Source organism: Bos javanicus, chromosome 20 (assembly GCF_032452875.1).
Source record: "Bos javanicus breed banteng chromosome 20, ARS-OSU_banteng_1.0, whole genome shotgun sequence".
Classification (NCBI taxonomy): Eukaryota; Metazoa; Chordata; class Mammalia; order Artiodactyla; family Bovidae; genus Bos; species Bos javanicus.
In genome coordinates, this window is record NC_083887.1 from 20,006,722 (window position 1) to 20,028,578 (window position 21,857).

The 21,857-nt window shown below is 41.1% G+C and overlaps 1 protein-coding gene across 12 annotated transcripts in view; it reads left to right on the forward strand.

Annotated features, from left to right (window-relative positions):
- Nucleotides 1-21,857, forward strand: part of PDE4D (phosphodiesterase 4D) — a 1,603,025-nt gene that overhangs the window by 1,401,353 nt on the left and 179,815 nt on the right. For all 12 annotated transcript variants that reach the window (XM_061393128.1, XM_061393125.1, XM_061393122.1 and 9 more), the window contains one exon: nt 5,261-5,310. In XM_061393128.1, coding sequence (XP_061249112.1) covers nt 5,261-5,310 — 50 coding nt within the window. The remainder of the gene's footprint in view (nt 1-5,260; nt 5,311-21,857) is intronic.

Consider the following 21,857-nt stretch of genomic DNA (forward strand, 5'->3'; position numbering starts at 1 on the left):
CTGCCAAGGAGGAGACTCAGGTTCGAGCCCTGGGTCTGGAAGATCCCCTGCAACCCACTCCAGTATTCTTGCCTGGGAAATCCCATGGACAAAGGAGCCTGGTGGGCTACAGTCCATGGACACAACATAGCAACTAAACAACAACAACATTATGAATAATAATATTATCATTAAAATATCAACTCTAAAGAATTTTCGAGGAAAAAAATTCATTAAATCAATATTAAGAGGAAAGTGAATAAAAATGTATTTGAACTTATCTATGCATATAAAATTTTGTTGTAATTACTACTTCTTAAAGAACACACAGAAAAAAATCTAAACTTTCCATCTCATAATAGCAGAATCTACCTCCCAAATTCACTTTTCCTGTGACTAAAAAAAGCTCTGGCCGTTATGCCCATACTTTCTGTGACAGAACAAGGTTTAAATTAAAAAAATCAGTATAAATGCCACAATGCAAATAATTGGAATGGAACTCAGAAGGTTCAGTTGGCTTTCACATTTTTGCAGGTAATGCAATTTTGCAGTCCTATTCCCTCAGCCTAAGCATTTCTCACCTCCCGCTTCCCCTCTTCATCCATTGGGCTAACTGTAATTCATTCTTTAGGTTACAGCTTAAAATGTAATTTCATTTGGGGTACTGTCTCTAAGTAACACCCCACACGCATCCACACCCACGGGACCCAACCCGGGTGCTGTGCCTGTCCATCGCCTTCTGATTACATTCTGCCCTTCATCCCTATTTTAGCACATTCCTCTCAGTATTGCAGTTGCCCGTTCTCTTGTCTGAATGCTGCTTAAGAATTTCAGGTCCCAGAAAGCAGAGGTTGTGTCTGGTTCATTTTTGAATTCCCAGTGCCTAGTGTAATACCCAGCACAGTCATTATTCTGCACGCACTTGACGGCTGGAAGGGTGACACAGAAATCCAGCTTGGGAAACCTAAGGGTATGTTTCAGGCTGCGTGTTCATTACCAAACATGTCTTCCATGTTCCAAGCCCCCTTGGTGCTTTTGGCATTTGGCAGCTTCCAAGTTCCATCACCTTCTCTTTGGAAAGTCGCAGCTCTGCAGGAAAAATGAAGTTACTGGTGTCCCTTCTGAACTTTTCAACCTCAATTTTTGTCCAGGAAATTGAGATTTTTGTCTTTGGAAGGTGAACAAAAAGCTTTGTAATTAATTCCTTTTACGCTTCCTTCAGCCTTGGTCATTTGAGTAGCAGCGTCTGTACCTGTGGGCAGGCAGACAGTTGTTCAGCAGGCGTGACGGCATCAGGCTAGTCTTTCTGTCCCCAGAGAGATCATCTGAGGCCTTTTCTATATGAGACAACGGTTTTCAACTGACTCATAGGGGCAAAACAGATTCAGATGGAAAAGAGCAGCTAAGAGGAGGGTAGAAAAACATAATTTATGCCTGAACTTGACCAGCCTTATAGTGCCCTGGGTGAAGTCAAATTAAACAGTATTATCTGGTGGACTTGTTTTTCTGGGCTTCCCAGGTGGCTTAGTGGTACAGAATCTGCCTGCAAATGCAAGAGACACAGGAGACTGGGTTTGATCCCTGGGTCCGGAAGATCCCTGGAGTAGGACATGACTACCCACTCCAGTATTCTTTACTGGAAAATTCCATGGACAGAGGAGGCTGGCAGGGTGCAAAGAGAGAGACATGACTGAACACACAGAGCACAAAGGTATTTGTAGTCTCTCTTTTGATTGAAACAGATTTGTACCTTCTTTATGGCTTCAAACCCAATCAGCCTTCTCAGGTATCAGAATAGTAGGACTCAGTCTACACACAGATAAACTCTATTCTATTCAGTGATAGCAAAAATGGATATGGCAAAATGGTTCATCACATCATGACTTGAGGGAACCATAATTTCCCACTGGGTACTCAAAATGCCACTAGAACACTCCCAAGCCCACCCTTGGATTTTGTGGAAGTATATGCTAGGGGCTTCCGTGGTATCTCAGCTGGTAAAGAATCTGCCTGCAGTGCAGGAGCCATAGGTTCAATCCCTGGGTTGGGAAGATCCCCTGGAGAAGGAAATGGGTACCCACTCCAATATTCTTGCCTGGAGAATTCAATGGACAGAGTAGCCTGGAAGGCTACAATCCATGGGGTCATAAAGAGTTGGACATAACTGAGTGACTTTCACTGCACTAGCTTGCATAATCCACCATTTCTGAATCCTACAAGAAGTGCGTTTGGAAGGATATATCTGAAGCCCTGACCCCTGCAAGCCCTCACTTGCTCACAGCTGACTTTTGGTAACTTGCTGCTAGTTCCTGTCCCCCTGCTCTTCCTTGTCCTTGAGATTTTCCATTCCAGAAGTGAGTTCTGGTTCATTCTTTGTTAAATGATTTATCACTGTAGCTGTGGATCAAATGATTAATATTTTCTGCTGTTGTTACTTGAAATATCAAGTTCCCAAGTGCCAGTTGTAGGGTTGATATCAAAAGAAGATAATAAGTAACAAGCCCATGATTTGGTTTTCAAAACTATAGAAATGTTTTAGAAAATATTTCTTCGATACCTTTTCCAGACAAAATCAATACTTCCTAAATGTTCACAGCTGCTACTGCTAAATCGTTTCAGTTGTGTCCGACTCTGTGCGACCCCAGAGACGGCAGCCCACCAGTCTCCCCCGTCCCTGGGATTCTCCAGGCAAGAACACTGGAGTGGTTTGCCATTTCCTTCTCCAATGCATGAAAGTAAAAAGTGAAAATGAAGTCGCTCAATTGTGTCCGACTCCCAGCGACCTCACGGACTGAAGCCCACCAGGCTCCTCCGTCCATGGGATTTCCCAGGCAAGAATACTGCAGTGGGTTGCCATTTCCTTCTCCAGGAACCTTCCTCACTCAGGGATCGAACCTGCAACTCCTGTGTGTCCTGCATTAGCAGGTGGATTCTTTACTCCTGAGCCACCCGGGAAGCCCAGTCATTATACAAATGATTTGAATAATAAACTCTCAGCAAGTAGATGACTATTGGTATATAGACCAGAACTATTTCAAAGGCAATGGCAACCCACTCCAGTACTCTTGCCTGGAAAATCCCATGGATGGAGGGGCCTGGTAGGCTGCAGTCCATGGGGGTCGCTAGGAGTCGGACATGACTGAGCGATTTCACTTTCACTTTTCACTTTCATGCATTGGAGAAGGAAATGGCAACCCACTCCAGTGTTCTTGCCTGGAGAATTCCAGGGACAGGGAGCCTGGTGGGCTGCCGTCTATGGGGTTGCACAGAGTCAGATACGACTGAAGCGACTTAGCAGCAGCAGTTTGAAACATTAACCTTTCTTTTTAATGAAGCATTAATTAAGTTTCATAATAAAAACTAAAATGACTCAGAAGTTAACTTTGGTGCATTTTCAATCAAATGAATGCAAAATTTCAGTCCCAAACTGATATCAGTAAATTTAAGAGCAATGAAACATAGTCAGAGGCTGACTGGAACCCAGGCAATGGGAATTTAAAAAGTACCAGACTGCTTTCCCCATGTACCTCCCAGCCCTGCTAAGAGATCATTCATCTCAGGAAGGCAGATTGGACCAAGGCTCTGCAGGAACCTGCCATCTGCAGAGGTTCCACAAAAGCTGCCTGAAAAATAAGGCAACAGAGTAGAGCACGGGGCACTGGAATCACAAATCTCAGCTTTCTTACTTTGAAGAAGCCATTTAAATTTCCAAAGCTTGTGTTTTCCTCATTGGTAAAATGGGAACAATGAAACTGTCTACCTTAAGCTTTGTTGTAAGGATTAAATGAGATCATCCATCTAAAGTGCTCATTTAGCAAAATGTCAGACACACAGATCAGTTCAGTTCAGTTGCTCAGTCGTGTCGGACTCTTTGCGACCCCATGAATCGCAGCACGCCAGGCCTCCCTGTCCATCACCAACTCCCGGAGTTCACCTTAACTTTGTCCATCGAGTCGGTGATGCCATCCAGCCATCTCATCCTCTGTCGTCCCCTTCTCCTCCTGCCCCCAATCCCTCCCAGCATCAGAGTCTTTTCCAATGAGTCAACTCTTCGCATGAGGTGGCCAAAGTACTGGAGTTTCAGCCTCAGCATCAGTCCTTCCAAAGAACACCCAGGACTGGTCTCCTTTAGGATGGACTGGCTGGATCTCCTTGCATTAAGCCCTTAGTAAGGGTTAGCCACTACTGGAACTACCAAAACAACCCCCCAAAATGAAAACAAACACTTTTGAGACATCTTTGAATGTATCTATTTTATAAAATGTTTTAAATATCACTATTTTTAAGAGCTTTCAATTGTAGTAACTTCATTTTTTTTAATTGGAGAATAATTGCTTTACAATGTTGTGTTGATTTCTGCCATACAACAGGGATCAGTCATAAGTATGTGTGTGTATCCCCTCTCTCTTTAGCCTTCCTGCCACACACCCCTACACCTCTAGGCCATCACAGAGTGATAACACCTTTATAAAATTACATTTCAACAAAATTTAAGATTCCATAAGTGATATTTTCTTCAACATAATTGATTAAATACTGAATACATTGAACTGGGCTCTGCAGGGAATACAGATTAATCATATGGCATTATTATTATTTTTTTACACCAGAGGGTTTATAATCATCTTGTGAAACTTCACCAACATCTGAAAAATTAGAGACTACTAAATAAGACTGACTTAAGTACCCTTATAGTGTTTCTAAAATCTCAGCAGGATCTATTTGGGCCAGTTGTTAATATACCTCTCTAACAAATGTATCAGAGATGTTTCTTAATATAAGAAAATGGGAAAAAGTTGAAGCAGGTTCTCTAAGTGTAATATAGTTTACAAGGAATCATTCACTTCTGATAATGTATAGGTAATCATGTCGAGTTATGCAAAAATAAAAGTTTCATAACGTTGCATTAGAGAAACCAGTTGTAGACTCGCTGCTTTTTCAAGTTCAGAAAGTCAGTGTTTGCTCTGTAAGCCTTGGCTTAATTGAATATGGTCAGTCAATAAAGACTTCCTCTTCTCTCATGTCTCTGTGACATTTACATCAGCTTTATTTACCCCAAAGTCTATCACAACGAGATTTAGCTTTTTTTTTTTTTGATCTGAACTATAGTACAAAGGGTGCATAGGAATTTGACTGGCTAGCATGAAAAAAATCTTCATTTGCTTACCCTAACTTAAAAATAATCCTTACATTTAAATGGTGTATTTGAAATGACTCAGAGAGTCCCGAAACCAACAAAATATCACATATTTACGGCTCTGTGTTTTTCTCTCTTTGTCAGAAGATCACCCATGTGCAACCAACCATCCATCAACAAAGCCACCCTAACAGGTAAGAAAGATCTGGGAGATTATTCTTTTCACGTCTAGGAAAAAAGCATATTTTCCAAGATTCCACCTAATTATTATAGTACCAGTTTTTTCTACAGTTTTAAAGTATTTAAGAAATTAATCCTTTCCTCTTTATCATCTCATTTCTCTCATTGATCTCACAAGCTGTCCATTTTAAGCTATTGGTAAAACTTAACTAATGTGCCTTTAAAAAAACAAAAAACAATTAAATTTGTACTCAGCTGAGCGTTGCTCATTCATATCTTGAGAGGTAGCATTACCTTAAAAGTGTTGAACATGTTGTTTCTGAGCTTGTGTTATCATCATATTGTTAATATATGCTAGTTTGGTTTAATGAAAGTCAGAACATAAATAAAAGTTACCTTCTTGTTTAATCAATACCCCAGTTGTGTGTAGGAAGGAACGCCATTCCAATACTCCCACTTTGGACCCATAGAGTTGAGATTAAATTCAATTTGGGAGAGGAGAGAAGAAGTAATTATATAATAGATGAAAGCTCAATGAGATCAAAAGAACAGATGTTTGGGGAAGAGAAGTGGATGGAAGGGTGAAGGGTGTAAAGGGCAAAAGAATAAAATTACTCCAATTCCTTTTAGTCTATTTTAGACATGGGGCTTGACCTCAGCTGATCCAAAAACAGAGCAAATGATCTCATTTTGCTGAACCTGAAACCACATTTGAACTCATTTAATCATTTCTTCAAACTCCAATTGATTCATTAAAATAATTGCCTGGAGAAGAAAACCTATGTTTTCTAAAATTATTACCAGAAGACAATTAACATATTCTCCAAACTAGACCCACACTTCACTTGATTCAGGTGTCTTCCTTGGAGTCCAGCTTGTAACATGCAGAGGAGCCCATTATTACGTTATTAGTGACTATACTTTGCTTGAAAGTGAACTTCATCATGTCCAATCAGGACCTTTCAATTGGGCTCATTTGTGGTCACCACATCAAAGTGATTCTGGAATAGTTGTTAATGTTGGTCTTTCCTGAATGTCTTTCAAATAGACTTGCGTTCCATTGACTATTACATTATTGGTTGTCTTTACCATGTTTATCTTTCAAGATCTTATTGGTGATGATTTTCAGCTGGCATTTCACAGTCTGTCTGGTTTACCTGTTTTCTTCTTGCCATTGGTCAAGAGATGGACAATAATTGAAATTCCTATACATTAAAGTAAGTTCTTTGAGTAAGAAATGTCTTCTTCAGAGACCACAATATAAGAGAGCCCAAACGTACCTGGCGCGTCTAATGAGAGACACCACGTGGAACCTGGTTCCCAGCCTTGCTCCCAGCACTAGACCTGAGCCCCCTTCACCTTTGCAATAAGCGAGACAGCTGACATCGCAGTTTGTACGGGACTCAGTGCTGTTTTGGTCCCTGAAAGCTCCTGTAGCTTGAGGTTCCATATGAGCCAGCTCCACAGAGCGTCCTCAGAGCAGCTGCAGGTACCAGTGGAAGCTACTGTGTCCACCAAGCGCTGGGGGTTGCTGCATGGCCAGGGCAGCTGACTGACCATCATGGCAGGCATCTGGCACTGATTAAAGAGAGGGTAGTCCACTCAGGAGGCACAGAAGTGGTCTTAAATACATGTGGGAGGCCCCACAGAAGCTCCCAAATGTTTTCACTTAGTGCTAAAGCCAGGAGCAATACCAGGGGGAATGGTGGGTCATGGACATCTGGGTGTCAAGGTTATTGTGGCCTCATTTGTACCCACATGATCTTGACCTGGGGCTGTGGGCTACAGAAATATCTACGAAAGGAGACTAATTAACTGTCATTAAGTATTAACTGTCATTAAGTGCTTCATGCAGCTGTATTCGTCACAAAGCACAACAGGAAATGAACTGGCTAGCAAACGGAAGCCTTTTTCCTTGCCCAAGCATGGCAAACAGGTGGAAAAGTTGAATGAGGGAGTTGGGGAATGAAGGCAACAGCAAGGGACGTTCTCCTCTCTGAGCTCATTCTGAGAACGTGGGCCCTTAAAAACATAAATCGTGAGGCTTCGCTAGAAGACAAGACACAGGGGGAAGGTGTGCTTGTGAATTTCCTCCCTCGGTGGCGTGGGACCTGACTCCAAGTTCACTCCCTGGCTGGGGTGAAGGAGAGTGTTAAACAGTCAGTGCGGCAACCTTGAAGGTGAACTTGGCCTTCTTAGAAATTATTCATGGGTTCTAGAGGAACAGTGTAGTACTCTATGCAGTTAAGTTCATGGTTGATCCAAAAGGCCATGTTGGTGCACAGAAGCCCTGCAGAGCACCTCCATAGAACATCACTGATGGGGCACTCTTGGAATTGTGTGTGATTTCATAGGGGAGGAAGGCGCTTCTCTGCATGTCCAGAATCCAAGTCATACTCTATCATGATAGCTGTGTGGCCCTGGGCAGGTTACGTACCCTTTTTCTGCCTGTTTTCCCATTTACGAAGCAATGATTGTATTTTATATAGCTGTTGCTAAATAAATGATTTCATGTGTGCAATGCTCTCAGCATAGAATAAGCACTCAATACATCATTTTCTTTTCTTGTTTTTATTTGGTTTTTGTGTCTAGCATTCATTCTGTATGAACTAGGGGAGATGGAAAGAAAATTAAGTCTCCATAAATCAACTTCTTGAGCTTTAAAAAAGTTTTAACTCTCTCTATATCACATTGTGCCTTCTAGAACTTTCTCACATAGAACTAAAAACACTCCTTTCCCCCTTGGAGGTTATTCCATTTTACATGAGTTAAAGTTGGAAAAGTTTGATTTTATATCATTAGGGATGAAGCGTGTTAGTTGCCAGATTTTATTGTTCTCCATAATAGGTAAATACATAGCTCTACATCAGTGTAACAATGGAAAAAAGAAAAAAAAGAAAAACCTTCCAAATGTTCATTTAGAAAAGAGCCTTCCTACTGAAGAGCTATTTGTTCTTTAGTGTGGTATAACAGAAAGATGGCATGTGGCTTTCTGGGCCTGAGTGCAAACCTTGTCTCTCTCTTTAGTTTTATTCCCTCTTTGGAAGAATGGAGATAGGAGTTCCTAATTCTTGGTGCTGTTACAGGAATTCAAGGAGATAAGTTAGATGAGGAACAGAAGCCTGTCATGAGTAATTCACAAAGTTTTCTTCCTACATCTCTACTCTGTGTCTGACCTTTTTTTTGATCCTAAAAAAAAGCTAAAATTAGCTTTGATCCTAAAGCTAATTTTAAAGCTAATTTTAAAACTGGTAGTGTAGAGAAGAAGGATAGTGGTGATGTATCAGCTTTACTTGTGTGTTTAATTTGTGATTTTGTTTGCAAACAGTAGTGATAGCACATCTTTAGGAATCCCTGTACTTAATGCAGGGCTCCCAGGTGTCTTGGTGGTAAAGAATCTGTCTGCAATGCAGGAGACCCAGGTTTGATCCCTGGGTTAGAAAGATGCCTTGGGGGGAGGAAATGGCAACCCACTCCAGTATTCTTGCCTGGAAAATCCCATGGATAGAGGAACCTGGTGGGCTACAGTCCATAGGGTTGCAAAGAGTAGGGCAGGACTGAGTGACAGACACGTACACATACTAGTGCAAGGCTCACGTGCGTAAGTCCTTAGCTGAGAGTGAATAGCAGAACTAGAGTGTGCTGAAACATGAGAGGGCAGCAGAGAGTCAGAGCTGCCAAGCTATACCTGCATGGTGACATTGAGCCCTGGTTTTGGTATAAAGCCTTGTCTTTGGGGACACGGTTAGTTCTTTTGAGCATTTCAATTTCAAACGAAGCTAACTCAAGAAAAATGTTCTGTGGCCATCTCCTGAGACCCTGTCACATCTTGACAATATCACTTTACAGTATTTGTAATTTCCATATTTTCTGTCCCTTTGTTAGTTGCTCAGTTGTGTCAGACTTTGCAACTCCATGGCCTGTAGCCCACCAGGCTCCTCTGTCCATGGAATTCTCCAGGCAAGAATACTGGAGTGGGGTTGCCCTGCCGGCATCCAGGGGATCTTCCTCAGGGATCTAACCGGGGCGCCTGCATTGCACGCAGATTATTTACCTTCTGAGCCACCAGGGAAGCTTTTTTAGTCATATTTAAATTGAGGATCTTCATGGTGAGAATGTAACTGAGAGAAAATGCATTTAAAGTTCTCTGTTTTAAAAATGAGAAAAATGAGTCCTAGTGAGAAAAAAAAAATGCTACTTAGAGGCAGAACTAAGAATAAATGCAAGACCCCTTTTTCCCAAGTTTATACCCTTATAAAATTATCAGTGAAATTAGGGTAGCCTTCTGACCCCACCATGAAGTGTATGTTTTGGAGAAAGTAAAAGAGATCTTAAAGGATATTGATTTCTGGGTAATAGATACATTTTTGTTTTGTTTTGTATATGGACTCAAAAAACTTATATTGATTTCTCACTGAACAGGTCTTTATATTTAGAGCTATTTTTGTTATTTCCACAGATTATATCCTAGAGGCCTTCAGATAAATAAAGGTTGGCCGACTAAGGAGAAAATACAAGTTCTTCTATCGAAGCAATAAAACTAGTACAATTACCTACCATTTACCTGTAGAGGGAGACACATAATTCACGGACAAGCATAAAATAAAACAAAAGTAGTTTTAGTCCAAAATTTTGGTATATCTCCACTCATATTTTTTACCCTGAATATCCATAACTCCTTTTTTAAAAGTGCATTTTCAATAGAATTTAATCAGTTGTTAAGCAGAGAATTTAAAAAGTAAACTTTCAAAATATACTAGTCAAAACACAATGAAAAGAAACTTAATTTTGTTTGTTTAGTGTTCTTCTAAAGCACAAAGCATTTTCTAAAATCTATTGATGAAAAAAAAACTGAAACAATTTTTTGGGAACAATTTAACTGGAACAATTATTTTGCTATTATCTGGACTAATCATTTAACACTTTGTGCTTGCTTAAGAAAACGAAACTCTTTTATGGTGACAGTACTAGTGACTTATATGTAGGTTTGCCTTTTAAATCTCTGTCTGTATATAATAAAAACAACTAGTGTATGTGATGTAAAAAAGATACATATATATCTTTTTACATTATAAGCGTGCTGAGTCACTTCCGTTGTATCTGACTCTTTGTGACCCCATGGACTATAGCCCCCTAAGGTCCTCTCTCTGTGGGATTCTCCAGGCAAGAATACTGGAGTGGGTTGCCATGCCTTCCTCCAAGGGATCTTCCTGACCCAGGGATAGAACCTGTGTCTCTTATGTCTCCTGCATTGGCAGTGGGGGTGGGGGAGGGGGTTCTTTACCACGAGCGCCACCGTGTGTATATATAAAATAGATAGCAGTTGGAAGTAGAAGCCTCTGAAGAGGGGGAAAGAGACCTTGGTGAGAGAGATATATAGGGCCCGAGGGGACACTGAACTAAAAACGTGCCTTTAGACAGAATGGGTGGGGGGATGAAGACCCAGCTGTTGCCATGGGAGTCTCAGCCTCCTCATCAGCCCCCGGCAGGAAGTGGCTTCATCATGCAGCTCTTTTTTCCCTTTCTTTTAATAAGAGCAAAGATAGTGGCAACACTTTACTGATTACAGAGGAGGAGTGCACAGTAAGCTTTCTTAGGAATGTGATTGAGGGATGCTGAGAACACCTTATGTTTAATAGCTTTAATAAAAAATTAATAAAGATTGTGTATGTGAGTGTTAGCCATTGGTTTTGGGGGGTAGTTTTTTGCTAGTTTTACTTTTATATTTGATGCATCTGATGAGTGTGGAATATTCTAAATTTTTGAGCCGGAGAAGTTTACTTTTACAAAAATCCCCTCATTAAAAAAACACTGAACTAAAAGATTTGCTTTAAGTGCATGGAGTATGACTACTTATACTTAAATTTATGATCTTTCAGAGGAGCCAAAATCTGTTTCCTTCCTTAAAGCTAACTTGTTTTGCCTTCTTATGCTTTCATTTAGATAAGTAGAGCTATCTCTACTAATTTGTAAAAAGACCAGGTCTAACAATCACTTTTTAGTTAGAAATTGATTTAAGTTAAATTTGGTTTTCTAACAGAAAACCAGTGAAAATGGGAAAATATAATTTAATCGTATCTCTATTGACTAAATATCTGCTCTGGATATTTTGTTTTAATTTTAACTGAAACAATTAAATGAAACTGCATATTCATTGAGTCAGAACAGCAAAAAGATTATAAGTGAAACCATACAGGTTGAAAATCCAGCTTTCTTCTTACTGTGTTGTCTTGGTCAGCTTACTTCAATTCTCAAAGTTTTCATTTCCTTCTCAGTAAATTCTAAGTCAGTGACTAGCATAGTGGTTGGTACCCAGAATGTACTCAACAAATACAGACTATCATTATTGCTTTAATTTATTATTATTATTTCATCAACAAATATTTTCTGTGCACCTTATATGTGGCATGCAATGAGGTAGGTGTTGGAAATAAAAAGAGTAAAACATGACTACTGGCTTCACAGAAGTCACATGGGGGACAGAAAAGGAACCATGAAAAATTAAGTACAAGCTAAGTACCACCACTGGAGCAAGTTCACATACCTATATGTATTTGAAGGAGAGGGCAAGTGACTCTACCTGGGGGAAACTCCCTGCTGAACTTTGAAGAATGTGGAGTTCTCCAAATTCTGGGTGATGGTGAAGGACAGGGAAGCCTGGCGTGCTGCAGTCCATGGGGTTGCTGAGAGTCAGGCACAACTTAACAATTGAACAGCAACAACCTCATGCCAAGGGATCAACAACAGTGAGATACGGAAGCATGGAGTGCTGGTCCAGCTCAGGAGACTGGGAACAGTAAGGAACAAAAAGAGCTGAAAGTGAATGGGAGCAACAGCACGTGAGTCTCCAGGAGTAGATTAAGGCAGCAGCATGAAGAGCCTCGGAAGTCAGTGTAAGTAACAGTGGACTCTATTTTATGAGCAATGGCAAGTCATCAGTCATTTCTAAGTGGAGGACCAAGTATGTATGTTAGCATGACAGTGTTGGAAGCTGCAGAGAAAACAGATTGGAAGGAAGACAGACAAGAGGCATCCTCATACTTACCCGACAGCCGTTCCAGACCAAGTGCACGTTGAAGATCATGTGGGTCCAAACTGGGGTGGGTGTGCTGGGGATGGAGAGGAGGAGATGGATTCACAGCTCTTCGCAGAGATTTGAGAAGTCTTGGTGTTTGATTAGATTGAGGAGTGAGAGAAAAGAGAAAAATGAAGGCATACACACAGGGATTCACCACACCATTGTGCGTTTGTATAAGAGATTGAAAACAACCCAAGTGCTCAGCAATATGTGAGTTCTATTTAGGTAGTAAAAATTCTATAATAAAAAATGTTACATGACTTCTTTATGAGAAAAAATTAATAATGTAGAAAAATGCACTTAAAGAATATATGTTAAATTGCTAAGTGAGCAATAGGCACCCATTTCATCCTTTTTAATTATGTATGTTGGGTTTAGTTTAAGATATTTTGCACGTTGACTAGTAACTAGCAAAGGCGGATAGCAGTACCGCTGTACATAGAATCTGGTGACAGACTTGTAAGTATGTCTCAGATCACGGGCTTCTGTTTGCCTGTCCTCGATAGAAAAGGTACAAATGAGACACTGCCAAACGTTCTTTCAATATTATTGTGCCACAGTGAGCACTCACTGTATATTCAAATAATAATAGCCCTCAGATAGGGCAGCCCTCTGCCTGGTGGTTGTGGAGCCTACGACAAGACAATTCTGTGATTCTCCAGTTGATCAGAAAAGCTACCATGAAAATAGAAGAGTTAAAGTCACCAATGTCCCCTTCAGCCTGTATCCCTTCCTCACCACCCTGAGTTAGAAAAGCACAGTGCTTCCCAAACCTGCCTGATCTAAGGAACCCCTAAGGGATCTGTAAAAATAAATGCAATAAGACAAGTTCCAGGACAGTCCAGAACAGAATCTTTGGGGTAAGGCTTGGGATCTATATTCAAGTGCCTCAAGTGAACAAATCAGCCAAATTTGGGAGAATAATCGGATACTGAATGCAGTAGGAGAGAGCGCTGCTCTGAACAGTGTTGCCATTGAGTTGCTGGGAAGTTGTTGGAAAATCATTGACTCTCTGGAAACTGTGGACAGTGATACGCACATCCCCATCCAACAGGCAGTGCAGCCTAAGATACACAAGATAATATGCGTGAGGTGCTTTGTGGTCGGCAGAAGGGAATACAAGGTGGCAGTATTATCTGTGCCATCCTCGTCACCATGGTCGTCATCATCTGGGCCATCACCCCTGTTATCTCTCCAAATGTATACAGATTTTAATTAGGCCAGCTTGTCCCTCTCCTTGAAGAAAATGAAGCATCATGTCCGTGTTTGTGTACAAGGGTGGGAGTGAGTTTGGGAAATGTTTTGTTTAGTTACTGTATTCTTTTCTTCTCAGACACTGTATGCAGTCTCCTTTAAAAAAAAAAGAAAAAAAATGAAAGAACAGCAAAACTGCATTCTTAAGTCACTCCCTTTATACACAAAGGGCTTCCCACCCATGTATGCCTTAAAGCGTGTTCCCTTAGGCACACTTAAAAATAAAAGACTGTGGTGGGGCAAAACAATGAAAATTCCTTTGGGTCTAATTTCCCACGTTTTTCTAATTATTTAACTCTATGAATAAATGAGGATTTCACTATTCAGAAAAAAATTTTTAATTGGATCTATTAATACTAACATTAATAAAAATTAACATTTTCTGATATGTGATATGTATTAAAGACTCCACGTGCATAATCTATTTTAAATCTTATGATAATTCAATAGACAGCTTCAAATGACAGTTCAGTTCAGTTCAGTTCAGTCGCTCAGTCGTGTCCGACTCTTTGCGACCCCACAAGGTGTAAGTTAAGTCTGGGGCTTCCCAGGTAGCTCAGTGGTAAAGAGTTCCCCTGCCAGTGCAGGAGCTGCAGGAGATGCGGGTTCAATGCCTGAGTTGGGAAGCTCCCCTGGAGTAGGAAATGGCAACTCACTTCAATATTCTTGCCTGGGAAATCCCATGAACAGAGGAGCTTGGTGGGCTACAGTCCATGGGGTCCCAAAGAGTCAGAGTCAGACAGGACTTAGCAACTGAGCACGCATACACAGATTGTCTGACTCAAAGGCAGACCCTAAAGCCTTCCCTCCCTTAAAATGTATTGATCCATGCACAGAAACACAATCTGCTGTCATCTTCTCCCCGAAGTAATTCTTCCCTTCTTTTCTGTTTTGTTTTGTTTTTTTTTTTTAAAGAAGAGAGAGTAGAAAAGGATCCTATGTTGTGTCTTACTAAATCTGTATGAATGGAGGGTAGGATGGAGGAGAGATTAGGTCTGTGGATACAGAACAACCCTTTGCTGCTGCTGCTGCTGCTAAGTCGCTTCAGTCGTGTCCGACTCTGTGCGACCCCATAGACAGCAGCCCACCAGGCTCCCCGTCCATGGGATTTTCCAGGCAAGAGTACTGGAGTGGGGTGCCATTGCTTTCTCCAGAACAACTCTTTGGAAACCCTGAAAGGTCAGTTATGAGCTAAGGAAAAGATTCCTTCTTGTGAAGTAGAACTCCTCAAGCTTCCCCACAGGTCTCTTCCTGACTCCTCTGAAGTGCCTGTTGTCGCAATACCCCAGGAAGGTGCATCAACAAGGAGAGGACCCCTTGGTGTGTGTGAGCAGTGAGGTGGATGGAGGATGTCTGCGATTTCAGGATAGGGCAGTGCTCGAGCCTCTGCACTCACCTTGCTTCTCAGACCACTCACTGTTAACGCTTGAGATGACATGTTCTACCATAAGGTAATATTCATCTTCTCTTTGTCTGTAGACTCAAAGTAAGCTCTTCACCTCCATTATCATTTTCTTGAGTCCCTTTCTAGCCATGACATTCCCTAGATCTCTGTGCCCCAAAGGCAATTCCTCTAGGTATTTCTGATGTCTGCATATCCAGTGCTTTTTTAGTGTGCCCTCTTCCTTTTTGTGGTTCTTTTTTGGCATTGTTGGTGCTCTAAAAGTATTTCTAATTCTGTGTTCAATGTGTCTGGCGAAACAAATGGGTGCTCATGTCTTCCCCGCTCCCCGCCCCTCCCCGCCCTGGGTATGTTTCTGATATTTGCATATTGCTCACTGAATTGTCCACCTGCAGAACTTCTTTAATGGATCTGCTCCTTCACTCATCCGTTCACCTGGATGTGAAGAACTGTGCTTGGTCTCTCAGGACCCAGTTAGGCATAAAATACCTCCACTGAAATTTATGACCATTTTCCTAGAGTTTTGTGGAATTTTAAAAAGGTAAAATGTGTTCTGTGGAATGACAGAGGGAGTTAAGTAAATAGAAAACCAGAGGGTTTGTAAATAAGTGGAAGGATGGGTGGATAAGGAAAACAGGGGAAAAGGGAGGCAAGAGGAAATGGGTCCGGCTGAGATCCTTTGTTGAGAGAGCCAGGAAGCTGTCTACTCTGTGATTTAGCTTAGAGACTGGAAAAGGTCTAGAGAACTACTTGAGGAACTTAGGGAAAACTTAGCAACACCACACAAGCGACTTAGAGGAATGAGAGGGTAAAAGAAAGATTTTCTGAATCACCAGGGAAGAAAATAACAAAGAACAGGTTGGGGAATGGAGACCTCAGTTGAGGAAGAGGTGAGCATCTCTAAGATGTGTCTTGGGTCACTGTGCACAGACTGTGCTCTTTAATTACAAATGTTTATGTAGTTAGAAATAGATCTAGGTTTTCTCTTCCAAGAGGTTTTTATTTGGAAAACAAAATCAAAGTGCTGTGTTTTGTTTGCTTCTTTGATGTGCAATTCAGAACCTGCATAGAGGAAGAAGAGCAGGGCTCTGAAGTTGAGAGATCTGAGTTTCATTGCTAGCTCTCCTGCTCACCCACCTTGTAACCTTAGAAGAGTTACTCAAATGTCCTGAGTCTTTTCTGTTAAACGTATTGGATAATAACAACACTAGTGAGAGTAATATTGCATTTATGATTTTGAAGCGCATACAAGATAATGCATGTGAACATCGTGTCAGACTGTCGAGTTGTATTATTCATGTTGATCCTCAGAGTGGTCGTCTTTGCACACTGTGTACATTTTTTGCCCTGTTGCCATTGATAAAAGCATTTGGGGAATGGTTTGGAGATATTTTATGGGCCATACAAGAAAAAAGCGGTCTCCTTGGTTTACTGTCATGCTTCACTAGTGACCAAAAATATTAATTCCAATATGATTACCAACCTTAGTCACTAAATAAGATATCGGATTAGCCTGGACGAAGCTAATTCTAAAAAGGTAGCCCCTCCAAGGGGTAAGACAATATTGAGGCATTAGAGAGAAGTATTATAATATGGACTCTGAAGGTGATGCTAAGACAGAGTGTCCTAGAATTGTTAAGAGTGATGGCAATATATGAAGTAAGTGTATATATATAGGGAGTTGACAATGGTCTCATCTCTAGGGGTTCTTTTTTATTCTTCAGCCACGCCTCATAGGGTCTGTGTTTCTTTAGATCCTCGCAGCCAGGGTCCATTCCTGGAAACTGCTGAAGGTGCCAGAGATAAGAGGAGAGGGCCGATGTGTCTCAGCCCATTGGCTGGGGAGGGCTCATCCCTCATCATTTCCACAAAAAGCGCAGCAGAGGAAATGCACATGGCATTTCTCACTGCCTCTGTTCAGTTATTACCAGGCATCTACAGAGTTTCAGCATTCTGTTCTTTGAGGATTCCATACAATCCTCTCCTAAGCTGGCTTATAACCTCCTCTTCTATGATCGTGTATCAGTAGCGATCCTCTGGTTGCAAGATAAAAACCAATTCTGCTCACTTAATAAGCCAAGTGTGATTTAGTAGAAGAATATTAGGAGAATCCCCAGTTCCCTGAGAACTGGTGGGGAGGCTAAAGGATCAGGGTTGAAGGAGTCAGTACACCTAAATCTCATGGCAGGGTCAATCAGGTGAGATCCCTGAAACAGTGTTTAGTCCCTTTGTTATTCTGTTTTAGAGCCAAATTCCAGCGAGTGAGTCCAGTGGGTATGATTTGGGTCTTGGGCTTTGGCTCAAGGAAAACAGGGTATTGGGCTGTTTCACAGATCAGGTAGTAAAATGCAGGGCCGAGAGCCTACGTGATGGGGTGAGATTCCGTGGATTCACGTTCTACTTCTGCCACCTCCGCATGTTTCTCCTGAAACAAATCATTTAACCTCCCAAAGCCTCAAGTTCCTTGTTTTTGAAGCGGGGAGAATAAATAGTAATTATCTCCGAGGGAGTTTGTGAGATGATATTTAAGAAGAACTAAGCACAAGGCATGGCACATTGTGAGCACTTGATCCTTATGGCCTGTTTGATAATTAGGGTTATGTGATAGAAATGCCAAGTAATTTCTGAGAGGAATTAGGGTACAGTTAGAAAGGGGAAATAAGTGCTGGCAGGTTAAAAATAATTATTGATTATAGCGGGATAAGAGGATTGGCCTCAGCACACTGTTTATTTGGTTAACATATTTCTCAGTAACCTGCTCTTTATGATATTAAGATTCTTAGGGATGCGAGATGGTACTTGTTTGTTAATGTATCCCTAGGAACACAGTTCCTCTGAAGATACATAATGATGTGACTTCTTGATCATTTGATCCACACTTATTTATTGATGCCCCTTTATACTTAGATCTAGAGAGGGGGCCATGGTCTGTGGCTTCTGGTTTACTTACAAGTATAGGAATCAAAGGGAAGAATAATTTGCATTCCTATGATCTTTGTTTAATAGTCGTCTAAATGGAGTGCTGTCTATCCAGTCATTGCCTAATTAGGTTTACTTTAAGGGATACAGGATTATAGCGAGAGAAGGATTATTTTTTAAGCCTCTCCACTTTCTGAGAACAATATGTAAGTAGGTCTCAGTATACGAATGACTTGGGATTCTAAATCCATCTGAAGTTTCATTGTGTGAACTTTAGAAAAAAAAATATCCACACACTGGCATTCACCAAAGCCCTTTAGAACTAACCTATGTATCTCCTTTTCGAGAAAGTAAGGTTTCCCAAGGAAAGAGAATCTGAAGGAGAATTTGAGGACCCAGGAAAAGGGCTTTCCAGGTGGAGAAGGCAATGGCACCCTGCTCTAGTACTCTTGCCTGGAAAATCCCATGGATGGAGGAGCCTGGTAGGCTACAGTCCATGGGGTCGCTAAGAGTCGGACACAACTGAACGACTTCACTTTCAGTTTTCACTTTCATGCATTGGAGAAGGAGATGGCAACCCACTCCAGTATTCTTGCCTGGAGAATCCCAGGGGTGGGGGAGCCTGGTGGGCTGCCATCTATGGGGTCGCACAGAGTCGGGCATGACTGAAGCGACTTAGCAGCAGCAGCAGCAGGTGATGCTAGTGTTAAAGAACCCACCTGCCAGTGCAGGAGACATAAGAAAAGCGGGTTTGATCCCTGGGTCAGGAAGATCCCCTGAGGGAAGGCATAGCAACCCATTCCAGCATTCTTGCCTGGAGAATCCCATGAACAGAGGAGCTTGGTGGGCCCCAGTCCATAGGGTTACAGAGTCAGACTAGACAGAAGTAACTTATCAGGCACACAAAAAAAGGCCTTTAGGTTTATCAGTGGGATGGGATGGAAAACCAGTGGGAGGTCACTGTAGAACACTGCATGGCCTAGCCTACCCATTTGGAAAGTCAGAGTCATTTTGAGAAGGAGGGCCCAAGCCCAGGTTTGGGGGCGCTAGTTAGAGTCACACACCATGACAGAACCAGTCAGGTCACACCTCACTGCCCCACAGCTGCTGCATCCAGAGCCACGGAAGCGCTGACCTGTGACCACCACGCCCCCCACCTCACACTCTGACTTAGCTTCTGAAGCCACTGGCCTGCAGCAGCCCCCGGCCCCTCTCTATCCTCTCAGCCCCGACCCCTGTCTGCAATACCCGCATCTCACCCAGGACTAGTCATGCCTTGCTCCCCACACCTTCTCCAGCATCAGGTCTTCCCCAGACTGACGGACTCTGGCCTCTCCACTAATGTCACCATGCCTTGTCACCCAGTACAAGAAAGACATGATAGAACTGAACCTGGAAGTATAGCCACCCTGAGTGTTAGTTTTTTACAAAGGTATATGTATCTTTTTCCAGGGGAGTAGCTAGGCATTGACTCACTCCAGTGTTCTTGCCTTGAGAATCCCAGGGACGGGGAGCCTGATGGGCTGCCGTCTATGGGGTCGCACACGACTGAAGCGGGCAGCTAGGCATTGTAAGAGGACAGACTTTGGATTTCTTAAATCAATACAGAAGAGGGTTCTAGCTATGCGACTCCGTAGCCATTGGGCAAGTTATACTCTAAGCCTCAACTTTTTTTTTTCATTTTTTTTTTTTTTTAGATTATGAAAGTATGTTAATACATTTACAGGAGACTTGGTAAATACAGAACAGAGTTATGTGTAGTTCCACTATATATTGCAGTTATTTTTTTAAGTAGATAAATTAAGATTTTTAGTTGGAGTTATGATATCAAACTCTTAAAAATTAACAGAATGAATATACAGAGAAGTAGCAACTTAGCAGCAGCAGCAGCAGCAGCAGCAGCAGCAGAATATAGTAGACTTGAAAAGCACTATGAACCAATTCAACATAATTAAGATATATACAATTGTCATACAACACTAGGATACAAATTCTCTATTTCCATAGACTGTAAACTAGGAGATGCTGAAACATACTAGGGACATAAGACCGGGTGCAAAAATTTCATTTTTTGTGATTTCTAAAGATACTAAAATCATAAAGTCTGTTCTCTTATCACTGTGGAATTGTGTTAGAGATTAATATCAAAAGATATTTGAAAATGCATGCATGAGTGTTTGCTAAGTCACTTAAGTCATGTCTGCCTTTGCGACCCTACGGACTGTAGCCTGCCAGGCTCCTCTGTCGGTGTAATGTGACACTTACCAAGAGAGGTCTTTGACTTACCATTGAAAAGCTTCAGTAAAGTTAGAAGACTGAAAAAACACAGAGGGTGATTGCAGAGAAGAAAGCATTTAAAAAAGAAATTAATATCAAAGATGCCTTAAAAATCCCACGTATTTCGAAATTAAATGTCCACTTTTTAAATGAGGGGTGTATCTAAGAAGCCATAACAAGGTAAATTAGAAAATATTTGTAATAGAATGAAAATGAAAAGAGAATTTACCCGAATTTGTTGCATGCAGCCAGGCTGCTCAATATGATTAAATTACAATGCAGAGTCGCTAAGCCTCAACTTTCTAATCTATAGAATGTAGATAGTAACAGACCTACCTCCGAGGGCTATGATAAGCATTAAATGAGATGAATAAACATCAAGCCTAGTATCTGACACATGGTAGAAAGTAAAAGTGAAATGCTAGTTCTTGAATAAACTTTCTTTTCCTCTCGAGTGTACTGTGATTCTTCCATCAGTGAGTGTGAGAAGCAGATGAATCCTCTTTAGAACGGGACGTCTGACACACAAAAAAGGAATGAGAAAACAACTGAATTTCGTAAAAGCGTTTTCCTATACTAGCTTGTCTTCTATGGTCTGTTTGTAAGAAACCAGCTATGCCTGCAAAAATGTCTGCCTGTCTCCATAGCCAGTTCTTTTCTACATGTTTGAATTCCTAATTGTGCACACAGTCTTAGTCACTATGTTTTCATGTGCAGGCAATTAAGACTCATTTAACAGCCTTCCCTCTGGAAGGTTTTGTTCTCCATCTGCCACAAATCAGATTCCTTAAGAACATGTTTGATTTTGAAACAATGTGAAAGTACTGTTCATTTTGTTCAAATTGCATTTATGTACCATTTTTGAAAGTGAGGTAAATGGATAGCCGCAAAAAGCTCAGCAGCTGGTCAAAACAAGACTTCAAAGAAATCATTGAAATGGGGCAGAATTAAAGAAAAAAAAAAAAAACATTATAATATGCTAGGACAAAACCAAATAAAAACTGTAGTCTGATAAACATTCCTCAGACATATTTCGCTCATAACAAATATTTATTTTACAACAGATTTAAAATACAGGAAAATGGGAACACACCCCAGTTCCCACTCTGAATCTTGGAAGTCTTGAACTCACAGCAGTGAATGTGATGGAAAAGGGTAGAAGAAGCCAGTAAAGAGGCAAACAGGAAAAGATTAGGTTTGTCTTTTTTTTTTTTGAGAAACATGGTACAAAATTACACATTTCAGTAATATTAACCAGAAGAATCAGATTTATATCTATGTTGCTGTACATCTGAAATGAATACAATATTGTAGATCAACTATACTTCATTTTTTTAAAAAAAATCAGAGAAGTAATTTCTCTCTCACCACAGGTGAGTTCCATTTTTATTAATTTGTTTAATAGGCTTCTTTAGAGCATCAAATAGAAGCTAATTTGCTGCTGTTCAGTTGCTCAGTCGTGTCTAACTCTTTGCGACCCCATGGACTGCAGGACTCCAGGCTTTCCTATCCTTCACCATCTCCCTAGCGCTGGGTCAAATTAAAGTTGAAAAAGAAAAAAAAAATTATTAGGTTCTGAACACAAATATGTGTCTGTGAATTGGTAACAAAAGTTTGAGTGAACATTTTAA